The sequence below is a fragment of the Somniosus microcephalus genome, unplaced genomic scaffold, assembly GCF_052327205.1.
Source record: "Somniosus microcephalus isolate GS21.2 unplaced genomic scaffold, FLI_Smic_1.0 unresolved_chr2, whole genome shotgun sequence".
Lineage (NCBI taxonomy): Eukaryota > Metazoa > Chordata > Chondrichthyes > Squaliformes > Somniosidae > Somniosus > Somniosus microcephalus.
This window is the reverse complement of record NW_028225180.1, coordinates 18,293,196-18,317,719: the sequence shown is the minus strand read 5'-3', so window position 1 is coordinate 18,317,719 and position 24,524 is coordinate 18,293,196. Positions and strand designations below refer to the sequence as shown.

The 24,524-nt window shown below is 49.6% G+C and overlaps 1 protein-coding gene across 1 annotated transcript in view; it reads right to left on the bottom strand.

Moving 5' to 3' along the window:
• Positions 1–24,524, bottom strand: part of LOC147092219 (protein phosphatase Slingshot homolog 3-like) — a 58,815-nt gene that overhangs the window by 12,083 nt on the left and 22,208 nt on the right. The window contains exons 6-9 of the mRNA XM_085975885.1: positions 9,734–9,827; positions 8,767–8,895; positions 6,683–6,729; positions 6,263–6,409 (exon numbers count right to left, since the gene is read on the bottom strand). Of these exons, the coding sequence (XP_085832011.1) occupies positions 6,263–6,409; positions 6,683–6,729; positions 8,767–8,895; positions 9,734–9,827 (417 nt within the window). The remainder of the gene's footprint in view (positions 1–6,262; positions 6,410–6,682; positions 6,730–8,766; positions 8,896–9,733; positions 9,828–24,524) is intronic.

Below are 24,524 nucleotides of genomic sequence, written 5' to 3'. Positions count from 1 at the left end.
CCGGCGTCCTGCGGCCAGCATTTACCTTTGAACCAAAATCACTAAAAACATGGTCTGGTCATTTATCACATCACTGTTTGTGGGATCTTGCTGTGCGCAAATTGTCTGCCACGTTTCCTACATTACAACAGTGACTACACTCCAAAAAGTACTTCATTGGACGTCCCAAAGCCCTTCACAGCCAGAGGTGGTGAAAGTCGCTGTAGAAATTGGAGTTCTTTCTATCTATCATTTACAAAGATAGCAATACTGATTCCTGTATTGTGGTGCTGCCCCACCTATTCTATTGTATTCCACCGCCTTAAAGATCCCACTCCCTCCACCACCGGCGCACCGTGGCTGCAGTGTGTACCATCTACAAGATGCACTGCAGCAACTCGCCAAGGCTTCTTCGGCAGCACCTCCCAAACCCGCAACCTCTTCCACCTAGAAGGACAAGGGCAGCAGGCGCATGGGAACACCACCACCTCCAAGTTCCCCTCCAAGTCACACACCATCCTGACTTGTAAATATATCGGCCATTCCTTCATCGTCGCTGGGTCAAAATCCTGGAACTCACTCCCTAACAGCGCTGTGGGAGAACCTTCACCACACGGACTGCAGTGGGTCAAGAAGGCTTCACCACCTTCTCGAGGGCAACTGGGGATGGGCAATAAATGCTGGTCATCCCCTGGTACCGTTCTGGTCAATCTCCTCCTTAACCTTCTCTGCTCTAAGGAGAACAATCCCAGCTTCTCCAGTCTCTCCACGTAACTGAAGTCCCTCATCCCTGGTCCCATTCTGGTCAATCTCCCCTTAACCATCTCTGCTCCAAGGAGAACAACCCCAGCTTTTCCAATCTCTCCACATCACTGAAGTCCCTCATCCCTGGTCCCATTCTGGTCAATCTCCCCTTAACCATCTCTGCTCTAAGGAGAACAATCCCAGCTTCTCCAGTCTCTCCACGTAACTGAAGTCCCTCATCCCTGGTACCATTCTGGTCAATCTCCTCCTTAACCTTCTCTGCTCTAAGGAGAACAACCCCAGCTTCTCCAGTCTCTCCACGTAACTGAAGTCCCTCATCCCTGGTACCATTCTGATCAATCTCCCCTTAACCTTCTCTGCTCTAAGGAGAACAACGCCAGCTTCTCCAGTCTCTCCACGTAACTGAAGTCCCTCATCCCTGGTACCGTTCTGGTCAATCTCCTCCTTAACCTTCTCTGCTCTAAGGAGAACAACCCCAGCTTCTCCACGTAACTGAAGTCCCTCATCCCTGGTACCATTCTGGTCAATCTCCCCTTAACCTTCTCTGCTCTAAGGAGAACAATCCCAGCTTCTCCAGTCTCTCCACGTAACTGAAGTCCCTCATCCCTGGTACCATTCTGGTCAATCTCCCCTTAACCTTCTCTGCTCTAAGGAGAACAATCCCAGCTTCTCCAGTCTCTCCACATAACTGAAGTCCCTGATCCCTGGTACCATTCTGATCAATCTCCCCTTAACCTTCTCTGCTCTAAGGAGAACAATCCCAGCTTCTCCAGTCTCTCCACGTAACTGAAGTCCCTCATCCCTGGTACCATTCTGATCAATCTCCCCTTAACCTTCTCTGCTCTAAGGAGAACAATCCCAGCTTCTCCAGTCTCTCCACATAACTGAAGTCCCTGATCCCTGGTACCATTCTGATCAATCTCCCCTTAACCTTCTCTGCTCTAAGGAGAACAATCCCAGCTTCTCCAGTCTCTCCACATAACTGAAGTCCCTGATCCCTGGTACCATTCTGATCAATCTCCCCTTAACCTTCTCTGCTCTAAGGAGAACAATCCCAGCTTCGCCAGTCTCTCCATGTAACTGAAGTCCCTCATCCCTGGTACCATTCTGGTCAATCTCCCCTTAACCTTCTCTGCTCTAAGGAGAACAATCCCAGCTTCGCCAGTCTCTCCACGTAACTGAAGTCCCTGATCCCTGGTACCATTTTGGTCAATCTCCCCTTAACCTTCTCTGCTCTAAGGAGAACAATCCCAGCTTCGCCAGTCTCTCCACGTAACTGAAGTCCCTGATCCCTGGTACCATTCTGGTCAATCTCCCCTTAACCTTCTCTGCTCTAAGGAGAACAATCCCAGCTTCGCCAGTCTCTCCACGTAACTGAAGTCCCTGATCCCTGGTACCATTCTGGTCAATCTCCCCTTAACCTTCTCTGCTCTAAGGAGAACAATCCCAGCTTCGCCAGTCTCTCCACGTAACTGAAGTCCCTGATCCCCGGTACCATTCTGGTCAATCTCCTCTGCACCCTCTCCAATGTCTTGACATACTTCCTGAATTGGACACAATACTCCAGGTGAGGCCCAACCAGTGATTTATAAAAGTTTACCATGACTTCCTTGCTTTTGTACTCTCTGCCTCTATTGTAAACCCAAGGATCCCAGATGCTTTTTTTCTTAAACAGCCTTCTCGGCCAACACGGGTTTGTAAAAGGCAGGTCGTGTTTGACTAATCTAATTGAATGTTTTGATGAAGTAACAGGGAGGATTGATGAAGGGAATGCAATGGATGTTGTCTACATGGATTTTTGGAAGGCGTTTGACAAAGTACCACATAGAAGGCTGGTTAACAAAGTTGAGGCTCATGGAATAGGTGGGTCAGTGGCAGCTTGGATAAGGAACTGGCTTAAGGACAGAAAACAGCGAGTTGTGGTAAATGGCTGTTTTTCAGACTGGAGGATGGTAGACAGTGGTGTTCCCCAAGGGTCAGTGCTGGGGCCACTGCTTTCTTTGATATATATAAATGCCCTGGATATTGGAATACAGAGTAGAATTTCTAAATTTGCCGATGACACCAAACTTGGGGGTGTGGCAAACAGTGAGGATGATACCAATCGACTGCAACAGGACATAGAAAGGCTAGCAGAATGGGCAGACAAGTGGCAGATGGAATTTAATACGGAGAAGGGTGAGGTGATGTATTTTGTCAGAAGGAACAGGGAGAGGCAATATACACTTAATGGCACAGTTTTAAAGAGTGTGCAGGGACAGAGGGACCTGGGAGTTAATGTGCATAGGTCCCTGAAGGTGGCAGGACATATTGAGAGAGTGGTTGGCAAAGCATATGGGATCTTGGGCTTCATAAATAGAGGTATTGAGTACAAAAGTAGAGAAGTTATGCTGAACCTTTATAAAGCGCTGGTTAGGCCACAACTGGAGTATTGCGTCCAGTTCTGGTCACCACACTTTAGGAAGGATGTGAAGGCCCTTGAGAGGGTGCAGAGGAGATTTACCAGAATGGTTCCGGGGATGGGGGATCTTAGCTACAAGGACAGGTTGGAGAAGCTGGATTTGTTTTCATTGGAGCAAAGGAGGTCGAGGGGTGATTCGATAGAGGTGTACAAGATTATGACGGGTTTGGACAGGCTAGACGGGGAAAGGCTGTTCCCACTCGTAAGGGTAGGACACTGAGAAGTGCAGAGGAACAGAGGGACCTTGGAGTGCAGGTCCACAGATCCCTGAAGGTAGCAGGACAGGTAGAGAAGGTGGTTAAGAAGGTATACGGGATACTTGCCTTTATTAGCCGAGGCGTAGAATACAAGAGCAGGGAGGTTATGCTAGAACTGTATAAAACACTAGTTAGGCCACAGCTAGAATACTGCGTGCAGTTCTGGTCACCACATTACAGGAAGGATGTGATTGCACAAGAGAGGATACAGAGGAGATTTACGAAAATGTTGCCTGGGCTGCAGAATTTTAGCGATGAGGAAAGATTGGACAGGCTGGGTCTGTTTTCCTTGGAACAGAGGAGGCTGAGGGGAGACCTTATTGAGGTGTATAAAATTATAAGGGGCTTGGATAGAGTGGATAGGGAGGACCTATTTCCCGTAGCAGAGAGGTCAATAACCAGGGGGCACAGATTTAAAGTAATTGGTCGGAGGTTTAGAGGGGAGTTGAGGAGAACTTTTTCACCCAGAAACTTAACTGGACCAGCCACATAAATACTGTGGGAACAAGAGCCGGTCAGAGGCTGGGTATTCTGCAGCGAGTGTCTCACCTCCTGACTCCCCAAAGCCTTTCCACCATCTACAAGGCACAAGTCAGGAGTGTGATGGAATACTCTCCACTTGCCTGGATGAGTGCAGCTCCAACAACACTCAAGAAGCTCGACACCATCCAGGACAAAGCAGCCCGCTTGATTGGCACCCCATCCAATTCACAATTCACAATTCAAATCGCTTTATTGGCATGATAAGTTACATCTTATGTTGCCAAAGCATCAAAATACATTTATGGTTTAGCACATAAACGCAGTTCTATTCATACAGTGTATAAACAGGTATATCCCTGAGTGTATAAATATACATTCGCATTGTTTATATATATTCTTTTCTTAGTTTACTGGTTGTCCCTCTGTTCATGGCAAGCTGTAACATAGTGTGCCGCCAGTGTTATACAGCTTCTCTCCTCTCCCAGTAGGAATGGGAGTTTTTGGTTGTCATTCAGATTTCTGAAATCAGGGCATATTTGTGAGAATTTTTGGTAGAAATTCTCCCTGATGCCTTGATATTTTCCACAAGCTGTGAGGAAGTGCATCTCTGTCTCCACCACTCCCTGACTGCAGTGAGAGCATATCCTGTCCTCTCTTGGCAGCCTGGTCTGCCTGTGTCTGCCTTTTTCGATCGCTAGGCTATGTTCGCTAAGTCTGTACCTTGTCAAGGTTCTTCTCAGTTTGTTATCCTTTACCATGGTCAGGTAATCAGCTATGTTGTATTGTCTGTTTAGGGCCAAGTAGCAATTGAGTTTGCTTTGGGTTTTTGTTGTTTCTGCCCAATATGTCAGATATTTTTCCTTTTGCTTAGCGACGATTGTGTTGGGTCGAATTCTTTGTGTTACCCTGTCACTGTCCTGGGGCTGGTTATTGTTAGTATTGTTAGTAGTTACTTCACTGAGTCCCAGGACTAGTTGACTGAGGGTATTCTTCTTTATGGTCAGCTCTTGGCATTTCAGGGCGTCGTAGTGATAGCATTGGGGATTGCTCATTTGTAGGTGATTCCAAAATTTGGTGGCTCTTTTTTGGATAGTGATTATTAATGGATATTGGCCTAGTTCCGCCCTGCATGCATTGTTTACTGTTTTCCTTTGAGTCCGGAGGATACTTTTACAGAATTCTGCATGTAGGATCTCAATTGGGTGTTTGTCCCATTTTGCAAATTCTTGTTGAGTTAGCGGTCCCCATACCTCACTGCCATAGAGTGCAATTGGTTCAATTACTGATTTGAAAATTTTGAGCCAAATGCTAATTGGGATTTCTATTTGGATTGATTTTTTGATGGCATAGAAAGCCCTTCTTGCTTTCTCTTTCAGTTCATTCACAGCCAGTTTGAAGTTTCCCGTAGAACTGATTTTTAAGCCCAAGTATGTGTAGTTAGTGGTTTGTTCAATTTTGGTAGTTCCTACTGTGAAATTTATTTTGGGTCCCTGATGTTTGGATCTTTGCTGGAACACAAGGACTTTGGTTTTTTGGGGATTTATTGTCAGGGCCCAAGTCTGGCAGTACGACTCCAGCAGGTCCAGGTTTTGCTGTAGCCCCTCTTTAGTAGGTGACAGCAGAACCAGGTCGTCTGCATAGAGGAGGAATTTAACCTTGGATTCATATAGGGTGAATCCAAGGTTAAATTCTTAAACATTCACTCCCTCCACCACCGGCGCACCGTGGCTGCAGTGTGGACCATCTACAAGATGCACTGCAGCAACTCGCCAAGGCTTCTTCAGCAGCACCTCCCAAACCCGCGACCTCTTCCACCTAGAAGGACAAGGGCAGCAGGCGCATGGGAACACCACCACCTCCAAGTTCCCCTCCAAGTCACACACCATCCTGGCTTGGGAATATATCGGCCGATCCTTCATCGTCGCTGGGTCAAAATCCTGGAACTCCCTCCCTAACAGCACTGTGGGAGTACCTTCACCACATGGACTGCAGCGGTTCAAGAAGGCGGCTCACCACCACCTTCTTGAGGGCAATTAGGGATGGGCAATAAATGCTGGCCTTGCCAGCGACGCCCACATACCATGAATGAATTTTAAAAAAACAGAGGGTGGTGGGGGTCTGGAACTCACTACCTGAAAGGGTGGTAGAGGCAGAGACCCTCATCGCACTTAAAAAGTTGGAAAGTGGGATTAGGCTGGAGAGCTCGCTGTCGGCCGAACGGCTTCCTTCTGTGCCGTCAATCTCTATGATTCTATGATGGGTAAAAATAAATTCTACACCGCTCTACATTCCCCACCTCGACGCTTAGCCTACTCACCGCGCAGTGGAGATAAATCTGTAGGTATGCTCCCAGTGAGACAGGAGGTCCGTCATCTCCTCGTCGTAAACCCGAATGTTCAGATACTCAAAGCGGTCGGGGAAGAAATTATCGATCTCCCGTGTCACGTTCAAGATGAACCCCACTCTGAAATTCGGCAGAAAGAAAGAGACTAACTTCAGAACCTCAACAACTCGCATTTATACAGCGTCTTTAATAATAGTGAATCGTCCGTCCCAAGGCGCTTCACACAGACACACGCACACAGACACACGCACAGACAGAGAGGCAGACACAGACAGAGCGACGCACAGATGGAGACACAGACAGACACACAGGCACATGCACAGACTGACACGCACGCACGTAGACAGACACCCACGCAAACACAGGCACACGCGCACACAGACAGTAATTTACCCATTTCGTTCCAGTTCTTCTAGGTTTGAAGCATTCCATTCCGAACCCTGAGAATATAAAGGCCACAGTTTAAAAATGTGTCCAGAATGACAAGAGAGAGGGAGAGAGAGAGAGCGAGAGAGAGAGAGAGAGAGCGAGAGAGAGAGAGACAGAGAGAGAGATAGAGAGAGAGAGACAGAGAGAGAGAGACAGAGAGAGAGAGACAGAGACAGAGAGACCTGGTTCTGCTGTCACCAACTAAGGAGGGTCTACAGCAGAACCTGGATCTGCTGGAGTCGTACTGCCAGACCTGGGCCCTGACAATAAATCCCCAAAAAACCAAAGTCCTTGTGTTCCAGCAAAGATCCAGACATCAGGGACCCAAAATAAATTTCACACTAGGAACAACCAAAATTGAACAAACCACTAACTACACATACTTGGGCTTAAAAATCAGTTCTACGGGAAATTTCAAACTGGCTGTGAATGAACTGAAAGAGAAAGCAAGGAGGGCTTTCTATGCCATTAAAAAATCAATCCAAATAGAAATCCCAATTAGCATTTGGCTCAAAATTTTCAAATCAGTAATTGAACCAATTGCACTCTATGGCAGTGAGGTGTGGGGACCGCTAACACAACAAGAATTTGCAAAATGGGACAAACACCCAATTGAGATCCTACATGCAGAATTCTGTAAAAGTATCCTCCGGACTCAAAGGAAAACCGTAAACAATGCATGCAGGGCAGAACTAGGCCAATATCCATTAATAATCACTATCCAAAAAAGAGCCACCAAATTTTGGAAACACCTAGAAATGAGCAACCCCCAATGCTATCATTACGAAGCCCTGAAATGCCAAGAGAGGACCATAAAGAAGAATACCCTCAGTCAACTAGTCCTGGGACTCAGTGAAGTAACTACTAACACTACTAACAATAACCAGCCCCAGGACAGTGACAGGGTAACACAAAGAATTCGACCCAACACAATCGTCGCTAAGCAAAAGGAAAAATATCTGTCATATTGGGCAGAAACAACAAAAACCCAAAGCAAACTCAATTGCTACTTGGCCCTAAACAGACAATACAACATAGCTGATTACCTGACCATGGTAAAGGACAGCAAACTGAGAAAAATCCTGACAATGTACAGACTTAGTGAACATAGCCTGGCCATCGAAAAAGGTAGACACAGACAGACCCGGCTACCAAGAGAGGACAGGATATGCTCTCACTGCAGTCAGGGAGTGGTGGAGACAGAGATGCACTTCCTCACAGCCTGTGGAAAATATCAGGGCATAAGGGAGAATTTCTACCCAAAATTCTCAAAAATATGCCCGGAATTCAGAAATTTGAATGACGACCAAAAACTCCCATACCTACTAGGGGAAGAGAGAAATTGTGTAACACTGGCGGCACACTATGTTACAGCTTGCCATAAACAGAGGGACAACCACTAAATATAAGATAAGAGTATATTTAAATTATATGAAAGTATATTTATACACTCAGGGATATATCTGTTTATACACTGTATGGATAGATCTGTATTTTTGTGAACAAACATGAATGTTTTCCGATGCTTTGGCAACATAAGATGTAACTTGTCATGCCAATAAAGCGATTTGAATTGAATTGAATTGAGAGAGACAGAGAGAGAAACAGAGAGAGAGAGACAGAGAGAGAGACAGAGAGAGAGACACAGAGGGAGAGACAGAGAGAGACAGAGAGAGAGACAGAGAGAGAGACAGAGAGACAGAGACAGAGAGACAGAGAGAGAGAGGGAGAGACAGAGAGAGAGAGAGACAGAGAGAGAGAGACAGAGAGAGAGAAACAGAGAGAGAGAGAGACAGAGAGAGAGAGACAGAGAGAGAGACAGAGAGAGAGAGAGAGACAGAGAGAGAGAGGGAGAGAGAGGGAGAGAGAGAGACAGAGAGAGAGACAGAGAGAGAAAGACAGAGAGAGAGGGACAGAGCGAGAGTGACAGAGAGAGAGACAGAGAGACAGAGCAAGAGTGACAGAGAGAGAGAGAGAGACAGAGAAAGAGAAACAGAGAGAGAGAGAGAGACAGAGAAAGAGAAACAGAGAGAGAGAGAGAGACTCACCAGGTAGAGATAATCGAATATTTTACTTGGATTGTCCATCTGTGCGACAACCAGCAACATCTCATTATCGATGAAGCCCTTGTATTCCTTCAGGTCCTGATTCATGTGAACCTCCAACGCTGTCCGAATCTGAGGGACGACGGAGAATTACTGCCCGAGCTTCAAAACCCAACTAACCAAACACACAATCCCAATGGACTAAAACCCTTCCCACTCTTTCCCATTGTACACAATCCCAATGGATCCAAACCCCTTCCCATTCACTCCCACTGTACACAATCCCAATGGACCCAAACCCCTTCCCATTCACTCCCATTGTACACAATCCCAATGGACCCAAACCCCTTCCCATTCACTCCCACTGTACACAATCCCAATGGACTAAACCCCTTCCCACTCTTTCCCATTGTACACAATCCCAATGGATCCAAACCCCTTCCCATTCACTCCCATTGTACACAATCCCAATGGATCCAAACCCCTTCCCATTCACTCCCATTGTACACAATCCCAATGGACCCAAACCCCTTCCCATTCACTCCCATTGTACACAATCCCAATGGACCCAAACTCCTTCCCATTCACTCCCATTGTTCACAATCCCAATGGACCAAACCCCTTCCCATTCACTCCCACTGTACACAATCCCAATGGACCAAACCCCTTCCCATTCACTCCCATTGTACACAATCCCAATGGACCCAAACCCCTTCCCATTCACTCCCATTGTACACAATCCCAATGGACCCAAACCCCTTCCCATTCACTCCCACTGTACACAATCCCAATGGACCCAAACCCCTTCCCATTCACTCCCATTGTACACAATCCCAATGGACCCAAACCCCTTCCCATTCACTCCCATTGTACACAATCCCAATGGACCAAACCCCTTCCCATTCACTCCCATTGTACACAATCCCAATGGATCTAAAGGAAGAGCCTGCACCCTCAGGGGCTCCTCTACCTCCTTCGACGTGACATTCTCAAAGTCCATGTCCACCATGATGACTCGAAGTTCAGCTCTGATCTGTCGCTCCGTGTGATCCCGATCTGTCGGTCTGGGAAAAGGAACAGGCAAAAGGTCAAGTCTTTAAACGGGGTCCATGACGGAGAGACTCCCTCTTTAAACAGCGCCCCTGAGGGAGAGACTCCCTCTTTAAACAGGGTCCCTGATGGAGAGACTCCCTCTTTAAACAGGGTCCCTGACGGAGAGACTCCCTCTTTAAACAGGGTCCCTGACGGAGAGACTCCCTCTTTAAACAGGGTCCCTGACGGAGAGACTCCCTCTTTAAACAGGGTCCCTGACGGAGAGACTCCCTCTTTAAACAGGGTCCCTGACGGAGAGACTCCCTCTTTAAACAGGGTCCCTGACGGAGAGACTCCCTCTTTAAACAGGGTCCCTGACGGAGAGACTCCCTCTTTAAACAGGGTCCCTGACGGAGAGACTCCCTCTTTAAACAGGGTCCCTGACGGAGAGACTCCCTCTTTAAACAGGGTCCCTGACGGAGAGACTCCCTCTTTAAACAGGGTCCCTGACGGAGAGACTCCCTCTTTAAACAGGGTCCCTGACGGAGAGACTCCCTCTTTAAACAGGGTCCCTGACGGAGAGACTCCCTCTGTAAACAGGGTCCCTGACGGAGAGACTCCCTCTTTAAACAGGGTCCCTGACGGAGAGACTCCCTCTTTAAACAGGGTCCCTGAGGGAGAGACTCCCTCTTTAAACAGGGTCCCTGACGGAGAGACTCCCTCTTTAAACAGGGTCCCTGACGGAGAGACTCCCTCTTTAAACAGGGTCCCTGACGGAGAGACTCCCTCTTTAAACAGGGTCCCTGACGGAGAGACTCCCTCTTTAATAAGAACATAAGAAATAGGAGCAGGAGTTGGCCATTCAGCCCCTCGAGCCGGCTCCGCCATTCAATGAGATCATGGCTGATCTGATCGTGGCCTCAACCCCACTTCCCTGCCCGCTCCCCATAACCCTCGACTCCCTTATCGTTCAAAAATCTGTCTATCGCCACCTTGAATATACTCACTGACTCGGCCTCCACAGCTCTCTGGGGAAGAGAATTCCACAGATTTACGACCCTCTGAGAGAAGAAATTCCTCCTCATCTCCGTTTTAAATGGGCGACCCCTTATCCTGAGACTATGCCCCCTAGTTCTAGATTCCCCCACGAGGGGAAACATCCTCTCCGCATCTACCCTGTCGAGCCCCCTCAGAATCTTATATGTTTCAATAAGATCCCCTCTCATTCTTCTAAACTCCAATGAGTATAGGCCCAACCTGCTCAACCTTTCGTAATAACTCAAACCCCTTCATCTCCGGAATCAACCTCGTGAACCTTCTCTGAACTGCCTCCAATGCCAGTATATCCTTCCTTGTTGTGTCCTCTTCACAACTTGCTTTCCCACCCACCTTTGTATCATCAGCAAATTTGACTACATTGCACTCGGTCCCTTCATATGGATTGTAAATAGCGGAGGCCCCAGCACCGCACTAGTTACAGCCTGCCAATCTGAAAATGACCCGTTTATCCCGACTCTCTGTTTTATCTCCGTTAACCAATCCCCTATCCATTCTAATACATTAACCCAACCTCATGTGCCCTTATAAGAACATAAATTGAAGAAGGAGTAGGCCTTACAGCCCCTCGAGCCTGCTCTGTCATTCAATAAGATCATGGCAGAACTTTAAAAATCAACTCTACTTCCCCACCCCTATCCTCATATCCCTCGATTCCCCGAGTGACCAAAAACCTATCGATCTCAGTCTTGAATGTACTCAATGACTGAGCGTCCACAGACTCACAACCCTCTGAGTGAAGACATTTCTCATCTCAGTCCCAAATGGCCGACCCCTTATCCTGAGACTCACAGAATCACAGAATCCCCACAGTGCAGCTAGAGGCCATTTTGGCCCATCGAGCCTGCACCGACACATATCCCACCCTATCCCCATAACCCCACGTATTTAATCCCCTAACACTAAGGGTCAATTTATCATAGCCAAATCAACCTAACCCGCACATCTTTGGACTGTGGGAGGAAACCGGAGCACCCGGAGGAAACCCACGCAAACACGGGGAGAATGTGCAAACTCCACACAGACAGTCGCCCGAGGCCGGATTCGAACCCGGGTCCTTGGCGCTGTGAGGCAACAGTGCTAACCACTATGCCACCGTGGGGGAAAAATTCAGTATCGCCCCATTTGGGGCGCCATTATCGGCCATGCCCAAAGTTTAGCGCCTGGCGCTAATTATCGCCCCTGGAGGTGATTGGAGCGCTAAATCAGGCACTTCACACCTGTCTTAAGGCGCAAAGGCCGAGGAGCGAGGTGCTACCTCAGAGCGCGGTGCTACCTCAGAGCGCTGGCGAAGCTCATGTGATGTCAGTCAGCAATGGGACACAGACAGACTGGGACCGTCCAATTCTTAAAGGGGAGTTCTGACGAATGGTCATCGACCAGAAACGTTAACTCTGTTTCTCTCTTCACAGATGCTGCCTGACCTGCTGACTTTCTCCAGCATTTTCTGTTTTTATCTTAAAGGGGAGGGTTGATCTTGCTCTCCATCCACATCCTGCTCATTGCAGCCTTGAATCTCGGCCTGGAGAGACCTGTACATCAAATCTGCTGGAAAGAACAATGGAGAGGCCCAGGGAAAGAGCTCAGAGTGCAGCCCCCACAGTCTCTGCTAAATCGATACAAGGTCAAATCAGAATGAACCTGCAAAGTGCTGCTCAGTCCCCAAAACTCCTTCACACAGCGTTGAATCTCTCCAGAAGCCTCTCTCTCTCTCTCTCTCTCTCAGAATGCGTGGTGCAAAAATGTCGGCGACAAAAAAAGGCAGGAAGCGGCCACCTTTAAATAGCGCTCCCCCAGTCCCTTCCCGACAGCAGAACGCTCCCCTCAACCTGTCGTTGCTAGCGGCAGGCGGTAAGGCAGGGGGCGCCACTCAATATCCGGTCCGGGGCGCTACCGGGGCGTTGCGCACTCGACTGGCGTCACGATCTGCCGGCGCAGGAGATCGTGGCGGTAGTGTTTAGTGCCGCCGCAAAATGTCCGGTCAATTTCACGAGCGGCGCAAACATCGCCGTGCCCGGGCGCTAATTGCTTTGTGCCCCATTAGCGCCCTCTTAAGGTGCCAACGGGAGGCGCAAACCAAATGAATTTTTCCCCCGATGACCCTAAATTCTAGACTCTCCAACCAGGGGAAACATCCGCTCAGCATCTATGGGTTGGTCAGATGGGCAGAACAGTGGCAAATGGAATTTAACCCTGAAAAGTGTGAGGTGCTGCATTTCGGGAGGACTAACAAGGCAAGGGAATACACAATGAATGGTAGGATCCTAGGAAGGACAGAGGATCAGAGGGACCTTGGTGTGCATGTACATAGATCCCTGAAGGCAGCAGGACAGGTAGATAAGGTGGTTAAAAAGGCATATGGGATACTTGCCTTCATTAGCGGAGGTATAGAATATAAGAGCAGGGAGGTTATGATGGGGCTGTACAAAACGCTAGTTAGGCCACAGCTGGAATACTGTGTGCAGTTCTGGTCGCCACACTATAGGAAGGATGTGATTGCATTGGAGAGGGTGCAGAGGAGATTCACCAGGATGTTACCTGGGCTGGAGCGCTTCAGCTATGGAGAGAGACTGGACAGGCTGGGGTTGTTTTCCTTGGAGCAGAGAAGGCTGAGGGGGGACCTGATTGAGGTGTACAAAATGATGAGGGGCATAGATAGGGTAGATAGAAAGGAACTTTTCCCCTTAGTAGAGGGGTCAATAACCAGGGGGCATAGTTTCAAGGTAAGGGGCAGGAGGTTTAGAGGCGATTTGAGGAAAAACTTTTTCACCCAGAGGGTGGTTGGAATCTGGAACTCGCTGCCTGAAAGGGTGGTAGAGGCAGGAACCCTCACAACATTCAAGAAGCATTTAGATGAGCACTTGAAACGCCATAGCATACAAGGCTACGGACCAAGTGCTGGAAAATGGGATTAGAATAGACAGGGCTTGATGGCCGGCGCGGACACGATGGGCCGAAGGGCCTCGTTCTGTGCTGTATAACTCTAGGACTCTATCTACCCAGTCAAGCCCTCGTAACCCAAGTATTAAACAAGAGCAGCTTTTATTGAACTTGGAACAAAACTTCAATGGCCCAGAACTTCGGGGTCCTCACCCGTAGGCCCAATGGAAGTGCCGGTTTCCTGCATGCACTGCGCATGCGCGGGAAACCGGCACTTCCGTTCCCCTGAAAGAAGGGGTTCAGAGTTGGAACGCGAGCGCGGGAGAGGCAGCGCGTGTGCATCGAACTTAGGTTTTTTTTTGCAGGTTTTCCCGGGAGGGTAAGTCTGCAGAAGTTAGACATATAAAAAACAGGCGCAAGGCCTGCTTTTTACAAGGTAAGTGGTGAATTAATTCAAATTAAAACATTTTTTCCACAGGTTTATTATTTTTAAATACTTTAAAGAAAGGTAAGTTTATTTTTAGCCCCGTTAGAAAATAAAATTATTTTTTTCAAAAATTTAAATTCATTGGCGGACAGAAAGCAAAGAGTTGGAATAAACGGGTCGTTTTCCGAGTGGCAGGCAGTGACTAGTGGGGTACCGCAAGGATCAGTCCTAGGACCCCAGCTGTTCACAATATATATTAATTATCTGGACGAGGAAATTGGATGTAATATCTCCAAATTTGCAGATGACACAAAGCTGGGTGGGAGGGTAAGCTGTGAGGAGGATGTCGTGAAACTCCAGTACAATTTGGACAGATTGGGTGATTGGGCAGAAACATGGCAAATGCACTATAATGTGGATAAATGTGAGGTTATCCACTTTGGTGGCAAAAACAGGAAGGCAGATTATTATTTGAATGGCAATAGATTGGGAGAAGGGGAAGTGCAACGAGACCTGGGTGTTCTTGTGCACCAGTCGCTGAAGGTAAGCATGCAGGTGCAGCAGGCGGTTAAGAAGGCAAATGGTATGTTGGCCTTCGTAGCAAGAGGGTTCGAGTACAAGAACAAGGATGTCTTGCTACAGTTGTACAGGGCCTTGGTGAGACCGCACCTTGAGTATTGTGTGCAGTTTTGGTCGCCTTATCTGAGGAAGGATGTCCTTGCCATGGAAGGAGTGCAGCGAAGATTCACCAGGCTGATACCTGGGATGGCAGGAATGACGTATGAGGAGAGATTGGGTCGATTGGGCTTATACTCACTGGAGTATAGAAGATTGAGAGGGGATCTCATCGAAACCTATAAAATTCTGTCAGGCCTGGACAGACCAGATGCAGGAAGGATGTTCCCGATGGTCGGGGAGTCCAGAACCAGGGGTCACAGTCTAAGGATAAGGGGTAAGCCATTTAGGACTGAATTGAGGAGGAATTTCTTCACCCAGAGAGTGGTGAACCTGTGGAATTCTCTGCCACAGAGGGCGGTGGAGGCCAGTTCATTAAATATATTCAAGAAGGAGTTAGATATATTTCTTAAGGCTAAAGGGGTCAAGGGATCTGGGGAGAAAGCAGGGACAGGGTACTGAATTTGAATGATCAGCCATGATCTCATTGAATGGCGGAGCAGGCTCGAAGGGCCGAATGGCCGACTCCTGCTCCTATCTTCTATGTTTCTATATTTATAGTTTATTTAAAAAATGTGATTTAAAAAAAAATTTATTTGAAGATTTAGTGATGTTTTGGGGCTTATAGTATTTATAAGTTTTGACAGCCCTTCCTGTCAAACTTATGAATGAAGCATTCCCTGCTCCGATTGGCTCTCCATGGCCCACGTGATCCCAGGGGATGCTTCGGACTAACTGCGCCCCCGGGATACGCAAGCACTGCGCGCCGGCAGTTGGAGGAGGCCCAGGATCGGAATCCCACGCGGGCCCACAGCACAACGGCCAGCGCGCTAGGTAAGTGCAGGTCGGGGGCTCGCACCCACGGGAAGCCCCCGACCCGAATTTCTGGGCCGTTTATTTCTGAAACTGACCCAAACTCTGGCACAGAGTTTTCCCCCACAAGATATCCAGGAAAAGGACAAATTAAATGAATGCTGACTTGGGTCAGAGTTACAAGCATTCAAAAAAAAAAATTCAGTTCTGAGTGTGGCTTGTACACAACGAAAAAAAACCTCTCGCACTTAAATATGGAGCAGGAAATGATGAAAATTTAAAAGGCAGAAGTGAAAAAACAAGTATGGTACAAATAGACGTGACTCCAGGATGGTGTGTTGCCTCCCTGGTTCCAGGGTCAAGGATGTCACTGAACGGCTGCTGGACACTCTGAGTGGGGGGGAGGGTGAACAGCCAGAGGTCGTGGTCCATATCGGTACCAACGACACAGGCAGAAAGAGGGATGAGGTCCTGCAGGCAGAGTTTAGGGAGCTAGGAAAGAGGTTAAAAAGCAGGACCTCAAAAGGTAGTAATCTCCGGATTACTCCCAGTGCCACGTGCTAGTGAGTTCAGGAATAGGAAGATGGAGCAGATGAATGCGTGGCTGGAGAGATGGTGCAGGAGGGAGGGCTTTAGATTCCTGAGGAATTGGAACCGTTTCTGGGGGAGGTGGGACCTCTACAAGCCAGACGGGTTGCACCTCAACGGGAACAGGACCAATATCCTCGCGGGAGGGTTTGCTAGTGCTGTTGGGGAGGGTTTAAATTAGCTTGGCAGGGGGGTGGGAACCTAAGTATAGAGTCAGTAGGGAGGGAAGAAAAACTGGAATTGGAAAACAAAAACATAGAAAGTAAATTGGAAAGACAGAGGAACCAAGGGCTAGATAGTAGTCAACAAGGAGGTTTGCCTGTATTAAATGGTATATTGTGGCAGAACCACTGAATGACTGGCTAACTGTATATAATTCTCTTTAACGATGTTCTAACACCAGCCTAAACCTGTACCATTGTGTTAGGCATTACTGTGTTTTGTATATAGAGTTTGCATGTACGGGGCGTGGCCCCTTTAAGAGCGCGGGCAAACGCGATGACGTCACATCGTAAACCACGGCGCTGCCCAGGCAGTCCTCGTGGCATCTCCGTTGAGTAAAGACCTGTTTAATTGTTCTCTTGTGTCGATCTCCGTTATTCGTTGGAATTCGTTAATTCCTACATTGGTGACCCCGTTTTGTGAATGTTTTCACATAAGAGCACAGCATGGAAGCAAACGTCGTTTCCCTAAAACTACCGCAGTTCTGGGAGCAGCAAGCGCCCTCGTGGTTTATTCAGGTCGAGGCCCAGTTCGCCCTGAGGAACATCGATGCGGATCAGACCAAGTATCTTTATGTGGTCTCCGCACTCGACAGCTCTACCACCTCTCGGATCGTCAGCCTCCTCGAAAAACCCCCAACGGAGCGCAAGTATGAAACCCTCAAAGCGCGGTTACTGCAGGTTTTCGGGCTCACAAAATCGGAGCGCGCCCGTCGATTACTCGCCCGGGCTCGGAGACTCCAAGCCTTCAGAGTTGATGAGCCAAATGCTCACACTCCTGGGCTCAGAACGGGAATGTTTCCTATTCCGTGAGATTTTCCTCAGCCAACTGCCTGAACAGGTACAAGCTGCCCTGGCCAGATCTGAAGTTGAAGACTGCGCAACACTCGCGGCGGAGGCTGACAAAATTTTCGTTGTAACTTGGCAGTACTGCGCCGCCACGAGGCACCCATTCCCCGCAGACGCTGCCCCAGCTCGTCAGCCTGCTGGGCTGTGTTTCTACCACGCGCAGTTCGGCACGAAGGCGAAGCGTTGCCGCCCTCCCTGCAGTTTTCCCCAAAAAAACACACAACAACTGACACTGCGACCACCGAGGAACGGGTCTAACGGGCACCCCGCGGCCGCGATGGCGATCGGCAATGCGGGAAAATTGCTGTTCATCACTGATACTCTCTCCGGTCGTCGTTTTCTGTGTGACACCGGGGCGCAGTGCAGCATTTTACCCGCGTCCGCCCTCGATGTGCAGATGGGGAATCACGGCCCCACCCTTGAAGCGGCCAATGGCGGAACAATTCGGACCTTCGGCAGACGGCGAGTGGAGGTGTGCCTCGGGGGGCAACGCTTTCACTGGGAGTTTGTTACGGCCAGAGTTTCCCAGCCCCTCCTCAGCGCGGATTTCCTGTGCGCCAACAGCCTCCTGGTCGACGTTAGGAACCAGCGGCTGATCAACGCAGCAACTTTTAATTCTCTTCCGTGTTACCGCAGTAACACTACGTCGCGCACCGTCTCCTGTGCGTTCCCGACTCCTGATGAGTTCGCTCGCCTGCTCGGCGAATTCCCCGACCTGACAAGACCCACGTTCTCCTCCACAGCCACGAAACATGGTGTGGAACACCACATCACCACCAACGGCCCCCCGGTCTACGCGCGAGCCCGGCGCCTAGAACCTGGCAAGCTGGCGGTTGCAAAGGCGGAGTTCGCGACCATGGAGCGGTTAGCGATTATTCGCCGGTCGAATAGTCCCTGGTCTTCACCTCTCCATATCATCCCGAAGCCTGGCGGCGGATGGCGGCCATGCGGCGACTATCGACAACACAACGACGCCACCACTCCTGATCGGTACCCGATCCCCCATATCCAGGATTTCTCTGCCCATTTGGCAGGGAACACCGTGTTCTCAAAAGTCGACCTCGTCCGGGGCTACCACCAGGTCCCAGTTCATCCACAAGATGTCCAGAAGACCGCAGTCATCACCCCATTCGGCCTCTTCGAGTTTCTGCGAATGCCGTTTGGGTTAAAGAACGCCGCCCAGGCTTTCCAACGCCTGATGGACTCCGTGCTGCGGGACCTCAAGTTCCTCTTCGTCTACCTGGATGATATTCTAATTGCCAGTCCTACTAAGGAAGAACATATCTGTCACCTACGCACCCTTTTTCAACGCCTCAGCCAACACGGCCTGATTATCAACCCGGCCAAGTGTCAGTTTGGCCTGCACCAAATTGACTTCCTGGGGCATCGCATCACCTCAGAGGGAGCGGTTCCTTTACCTTCGAAGGTAGAGGCGGTGACATCCTTTCCATGCCCGCAGAACGTAAAGGCCCTGCAGGAATTCCTAGGCATGGTAAATTTTTACCATCGTTTCGTGCCTAAGGCAGCACTACTCATGCAGCCCCTGTACAAGGCCCTCAAGGGCAAGACTGGCACGAACCCGGTGGACTGGACGGATGACATGGCCCGAGCTTTCGCCGACACCAAAAGCGCCTTAGCCAACGCGACTATGCTGGTGCACCCGCTGCCAGGAGCCACCATCGCCCTCACCACCGACGCGTCGGACTACGCAGTCGGTGCCGTGCAACAGCAGTGGGTGAAGGGGACGTGGCAGCCATTGGCATTCTTCAGCCGTCAACTAACTACGGCAGAACGAGAGAGCATACAGCACATTCGACCGGGAGTTGCTCGCCCTTTTTCTGGCCATCCGCCATTTTCGGTTCCTACTGGAAGGACGTCCTTTCACCGCCTTTGTGAACCATAAGCCGCTAACCTTTGCAATGGCCAAGACCGCCGAACCGTGGTCAGCCCGACAGCAGCGTCAACTGACCTACATATCCGAATTCACCACGGATATACGGCACGTGGCCGGAAAGGACAACCTGGTGGCAGACTGCCTCTCCCGCGCGATCGTCAATACGGTTCATTTGGGCATCGACTACGCCCTCATGGCAGCGGACCAAGCCTCAGACCCGGAAGTCCAAGCTTACCGAACGGCCATCACTGGCCTCCAGTTGGCCGATGTCAAGTTCCATTCGGCAGGCACCACGCTGTTGTGTGACGTCTCCGTACAGGATCCTCGCCCTGTTGTGCCGGTCGTCTGGCGCCGCAAAGTTTTCGACGCCATACATGGGTTGTCACACCCAGGAATGAAGGCCTCTCAGAAACTGATGTCAGCGAAGTTTGTATGGCATGGCATGCATAAAGATGTCCGCGACTGGGCCAACACCTGCGTGGTCTGCCAAAAGGCCAAGCTCCAGCGCCACATCAAAGCTCCGTTGGCCACCTTCACAGTTCCGGAGCGACGTTTTGACCATGTCAACGTGGACCTGGTAGGACCACTCCCACCCTCCCATGGTTTTTCACACATCCTGACCATGGTGGACCACACCACCAGATGGCCAGTGGCGGTCCCCCTGTCATCCACTACTTCAGCGGACATGGCCAGGGCGTTCATTTCCTCCTGGATTGCCCGTTTCGGAGTGCCCGCAGATATTTCATCAGAGAGGGGACCGCAGTTTTCCTCCAAACTCTGGAATGCAGTGGCCCAAGGACTCGGTGTCAAATTACACCGCACCACAGCCTACCACCCACAGGCGAATGGCCTCTGCGAACGCTTCCACCGATCACTGAAAGCCGCCCTGAGGGCCAGCCTCCAGGACGCTGGATGGGCAGACAAGCTACCGTGGGTCCTGTTGGGTCTTCGCACGGCTCCCAATGAAGACCTTCACTCTTCATCAGCGGAGCTTGTGTATGGTCAGCCGCTGCGAGTCCCAGGGGACTTCCTACCAACATCGACAGAGCCATGGTCCACGTCTGCCCAGCTTGCTAGTCACCAAGAGGCGGCCAGATGTTTCGCACCGGTGCCCACTTCGCACCACGGGCTGCAGAGGTCACACGTTCCCACGGAGCTTCACAAGGCTGAGTACGTTTTTATTCGCCATGACGCACATAGGGATCTGCTCAAGGCCCCATATACCGGTCCCTTCCGTGTGTTGGAAGCAGGGGACAAAACCTTCACCGTAGATGTCGGTGGTAAACCGGACCACATTTCGGTCGACCGCTTAAAGCCAGCACATTTAGACCTCGACCGTCCCGTCGAGACAGCACAACCGCCGAGACGGGGTCGGCCACCAATCGTCGTTACGGCAGACCGAGTGTGGCCGCCCGCCAGACCGCCAGCCGACCAGCAGCCTCCGCCTCGAGAGTACAGGAGTCGTTCTGACAGGCTCGTCAGACCCCCCTCACCGTTTGACTTTGTCCGTTAAAGCGAATTCTGGGGGGGCGCATGTGGGAGAACCACTGAATGACTCTGGCTAACTGTATATAATTCTCTTTAACGATGTTCTAACACCAGCCTAAACCTGTACCATTGTGTTAGGCATTACTGTGTTTTGTATATAGAGTTTGCATGTACGGGGCGTGGCCCCTTTAAGAGCGCGGGAAAACGCGGGCAAACGCGATGACGTCACGTCGTAAACCACGGGACTGCCCAGGCAATCCTCGTGGCATCTCCGTTGAGTAAAGACCTGTTTAGTTGTTCTCTTGTGCCGATCTCCGTTATTCGTACGAATTCGTTAATTCCTACAGTATAGTTCAATGCAAGGAGTGTAGCGAACAACGCAGGTGAGCTGAGGGCACAGGGGTCAAAGCCCAGGGGGCACAGATTTAAAGTAATTGGGGGAAGGTTTAGAGGGGATTTGAAACATAGAAACATAGAACATAGAAGATAGGAGCAGGAGTAGGCCATTCGGCCCCTCGAGCCTGCTCCGCCATTAAATGCGATCATGGCGGATCATCCAAATTCAGTACCCTGTCCCTGCCTTCTCCCCATACCCCTTTAACCTTAAGAAATATATCCAACTCCTTCTTGAATATATTTAATGAATTGGCCTCAACTGCCTTCTGTGGTAGAGAATTCCACAGGTTCACCACTCTCTGGGTGAAGAAATTCCTCCTCATTTCTGTCCTAAATGGCTTACCCCTTATCCTTAGACTGTGACCTCTGGTTCTGGACTCCCCCGCCATCGGGAACATCCTTCCTGCATCTACTCTGTCTAGTCCTGTTAGAATTTTATAAGTTTCAATGAGATCCCCTCTCATTCTTCTAAACTCCAGCGAGTACAAGCCCAATCGACCCAATCTCTCCTCATACGTCATTCCTGCCATCCCAGGTATCAGCCTGAGGGGAAATTTCTTCACCCAGAGGGTTGTGGGGGTCTGGAACTCACTGCCTGAAAGGGTGGTAGAGGCAGGAACCCTAACCACATTTAAAAAGTACTTGGATGTGCCCTTGGGATGCTCTAACCTGCAGGGCTACGGACCGAGAGCTGGGAAGTGGGATTAGGCTGGATGGCTCGTTGTTGGCCGGCGCGGACACGATGGGCCGAAATGGCCTCCTTCCCTGCTGTAACTTTCGATGATTCTATGAAATAGTACTGTAATGTAAAAATTACCCCAGAATATTTAAAAAAAAAATAAAGCCTTGAAATTAAGCAGGGCAATATTAAGTGTTCGAATGCTAAATGTGTTGGTGTGGTGGAGCCACCAAAGGACTCAGATCGTTTGTATATAATTCCTTTAACAACATGTTAACTACAGCCTGAGTCTGTATCTTTATTTATGCTGTTTAACTGTACAGAGCGTGGTTACTTTAACAGCGCGGTTAAAACGTGATGACGTCACGCCGTTCATCACGTGATCCCCCACTGGCGGGAAAAACGTGATGACGTCATGACGTCAGCCATGGGACCGCCCAAGCAGTCCTCGTGGAGTCTCTGAACTGAGCAGACCTACACTCGATGTTCTCCTGTAGTTACTTGTTTAAACCTGTTCGTTTCCATTAAACTTAATTTTGTTTAATCGCCTGAGTGGACCTCAGTCTTTGGATAGGAACTAGACATTCCTACATTGGTATGAAATTTTCTTGTCTGCTCTTTCTAAGAGGTGAACCCATTTAAGTGGGTTAATGCATCTATTAAAACAACAAAGGTATTTGCCTGCCAATACGGTGCGGCATAATGGCAAAGCCTCAAATATTTCTTCAGCTCAGTCATGAAAATCTTGCATTTCAGAGGAGTGTAATTTAAGAGAAAATATTCCATTTAGTGAGTTGCCAAATATTTAGGATGGTACACCAACACTTTGGAAGTGACCCTGAAAACCAATGCAAAGGGATTACCACCGAGGCCACCTTATTATAGAGACATGGAAATGGATTTCTTGCTCTCCCACCCATGAAAAAAATTCAGGGGTAATTTTCACATTACTATTTCATAGAATCATAGAAAGTTACTGCACGGAAGGAGGCCATTTCGGCCCATCGTGTCCGCGCCGGCCAACAAAGGGCTATCCAGGGGTCACAGTCTAAGGATAAGGGGTAGGCCATTTAGGACTGAGATGAGGAGGAATTTCTTCACCCAGAGAGTGGTGAACCTGTGGAATTCTCTGCAACAGAGGGCGGTGGAGGCCAGTTCATTAAATATATTCAAGAAGGAGTTGGATATATTTCTTAAGGCTAAAGGGATCAAGGGGTATGGGGAGAAATCAGGGACAGGGTATTGAATTTGGATGATCAGCCATGATCTCATTGAATGGCGGAGCAGGCTCGAGGGGCCGAATGGCCGACTCCTGCTCCTATCTTCTATGTTTCTAAGAGCGTTCCTTCACACCTGGACTCTCACACACTCACTCCCTCAGTACTGCCCCTCTGACAGTGCGGCGCTCCCTCAGTACTGCCCCTCCGACAGTGCAGCACTCCCTCAGTACTGCCCCTCCGACAGTGCTGCGCTCCCTCAGTACTGCCCCTCCGACAGTGCGGCGCTCCCTCAGTACTGCCCCTCTGACAGTGCTGCGCTCCCTCAGTACTGCCCCTCTGACAGTGCTGCGCTCCCTCAGTACTGCCCCTCCGACAGTGCGGCGCTCCCTCAGTACTGCCCCTCCGACAGGGCAGCACTCCCTCAGTACTGGTGAGACCACACCTTGAGTATTGTGTGCAGTTTTGGTCGCCTTATCTGAGGAAGGATGTTCTTGCCATGGAGGGAGTGCAGCGAAGATTCACCAGACTGATACCTGGGATGGCAGGAATGATGTATGAGGAGAGTTTGGGTCGATTGGACTTATACTCGCTGGAGTTTAGAAGAATGAGAGGGGATCTCATTGAAACTTATAAAATTCTAACAGGACTAGACAGACTAGATGCAGGAAGGATGTTCCCGATGGTCGGGGAGTCCAGAACCAGGGGTCACAGTCTAAGGATAAGGGGTAAGCCATTTAGGACAGAGATGAGCTGTGAGGCATAGTGGTTAGCACTGTTGCCTCACTGTTGCCTCACAGCGCCAGGGACCCGGGTTTGAATCCGGCCTCGGGTGACTGTCTGTGTGGAGTTTGCACATTCTCCCCGTGTTTGCGTGGGTTTCGTCCGGGTGCTCCGGTTTCCTCCCACAGTCCAAAGATGTGCGGGTTAGGTTGATTGGCTATGATAAATTGACCCTTAGTGTTAGGGGGATTAAATACGTGGGGTTATGGGGATCGGGTGGGATATGTGTCGGTGCAGGCTCGATGGGCCGAAATGGCCTCTATCTGCACTGTGGGGTTTCTGTGATTCTGTGATGAGGAGGAATTTCTTCACCCAGAGAGTGGAGAACCTGTGGAATTCTCTACCACAGAAGGCAGTAGAGGCCAATTCATTAAATATATTGAAGAAGGAGTTAGATATATTTCTTAAGGCTAAAGGGATCAAAGGATATGGGGAGAAGGCAGGGACAGGGTACTGAATTTGGATGATCAGCCATGATCTCATTGAATGGCGGAGCAGGCTCGAGGGGCCGAATGGCCTACTCCTTCTCCTATCTTCTATGTTTCTATCTTGCGTAACAACCTTTTATGTGACACCAGACAGGGGATGTGTAGTGTATGTACCTTTAAGAGCCCCTGTGTACTGTAATACCGGTAGTGACCACTCGGGTATATAAGCCTGTATAGTGTCTTGTATCTTTTAGTTCACCTCCAGACTTTGTTCAGTAAACACCTGTTAAACCAACTCCTGCATTCCGTGTCTCCATTAACACACGGATACAACA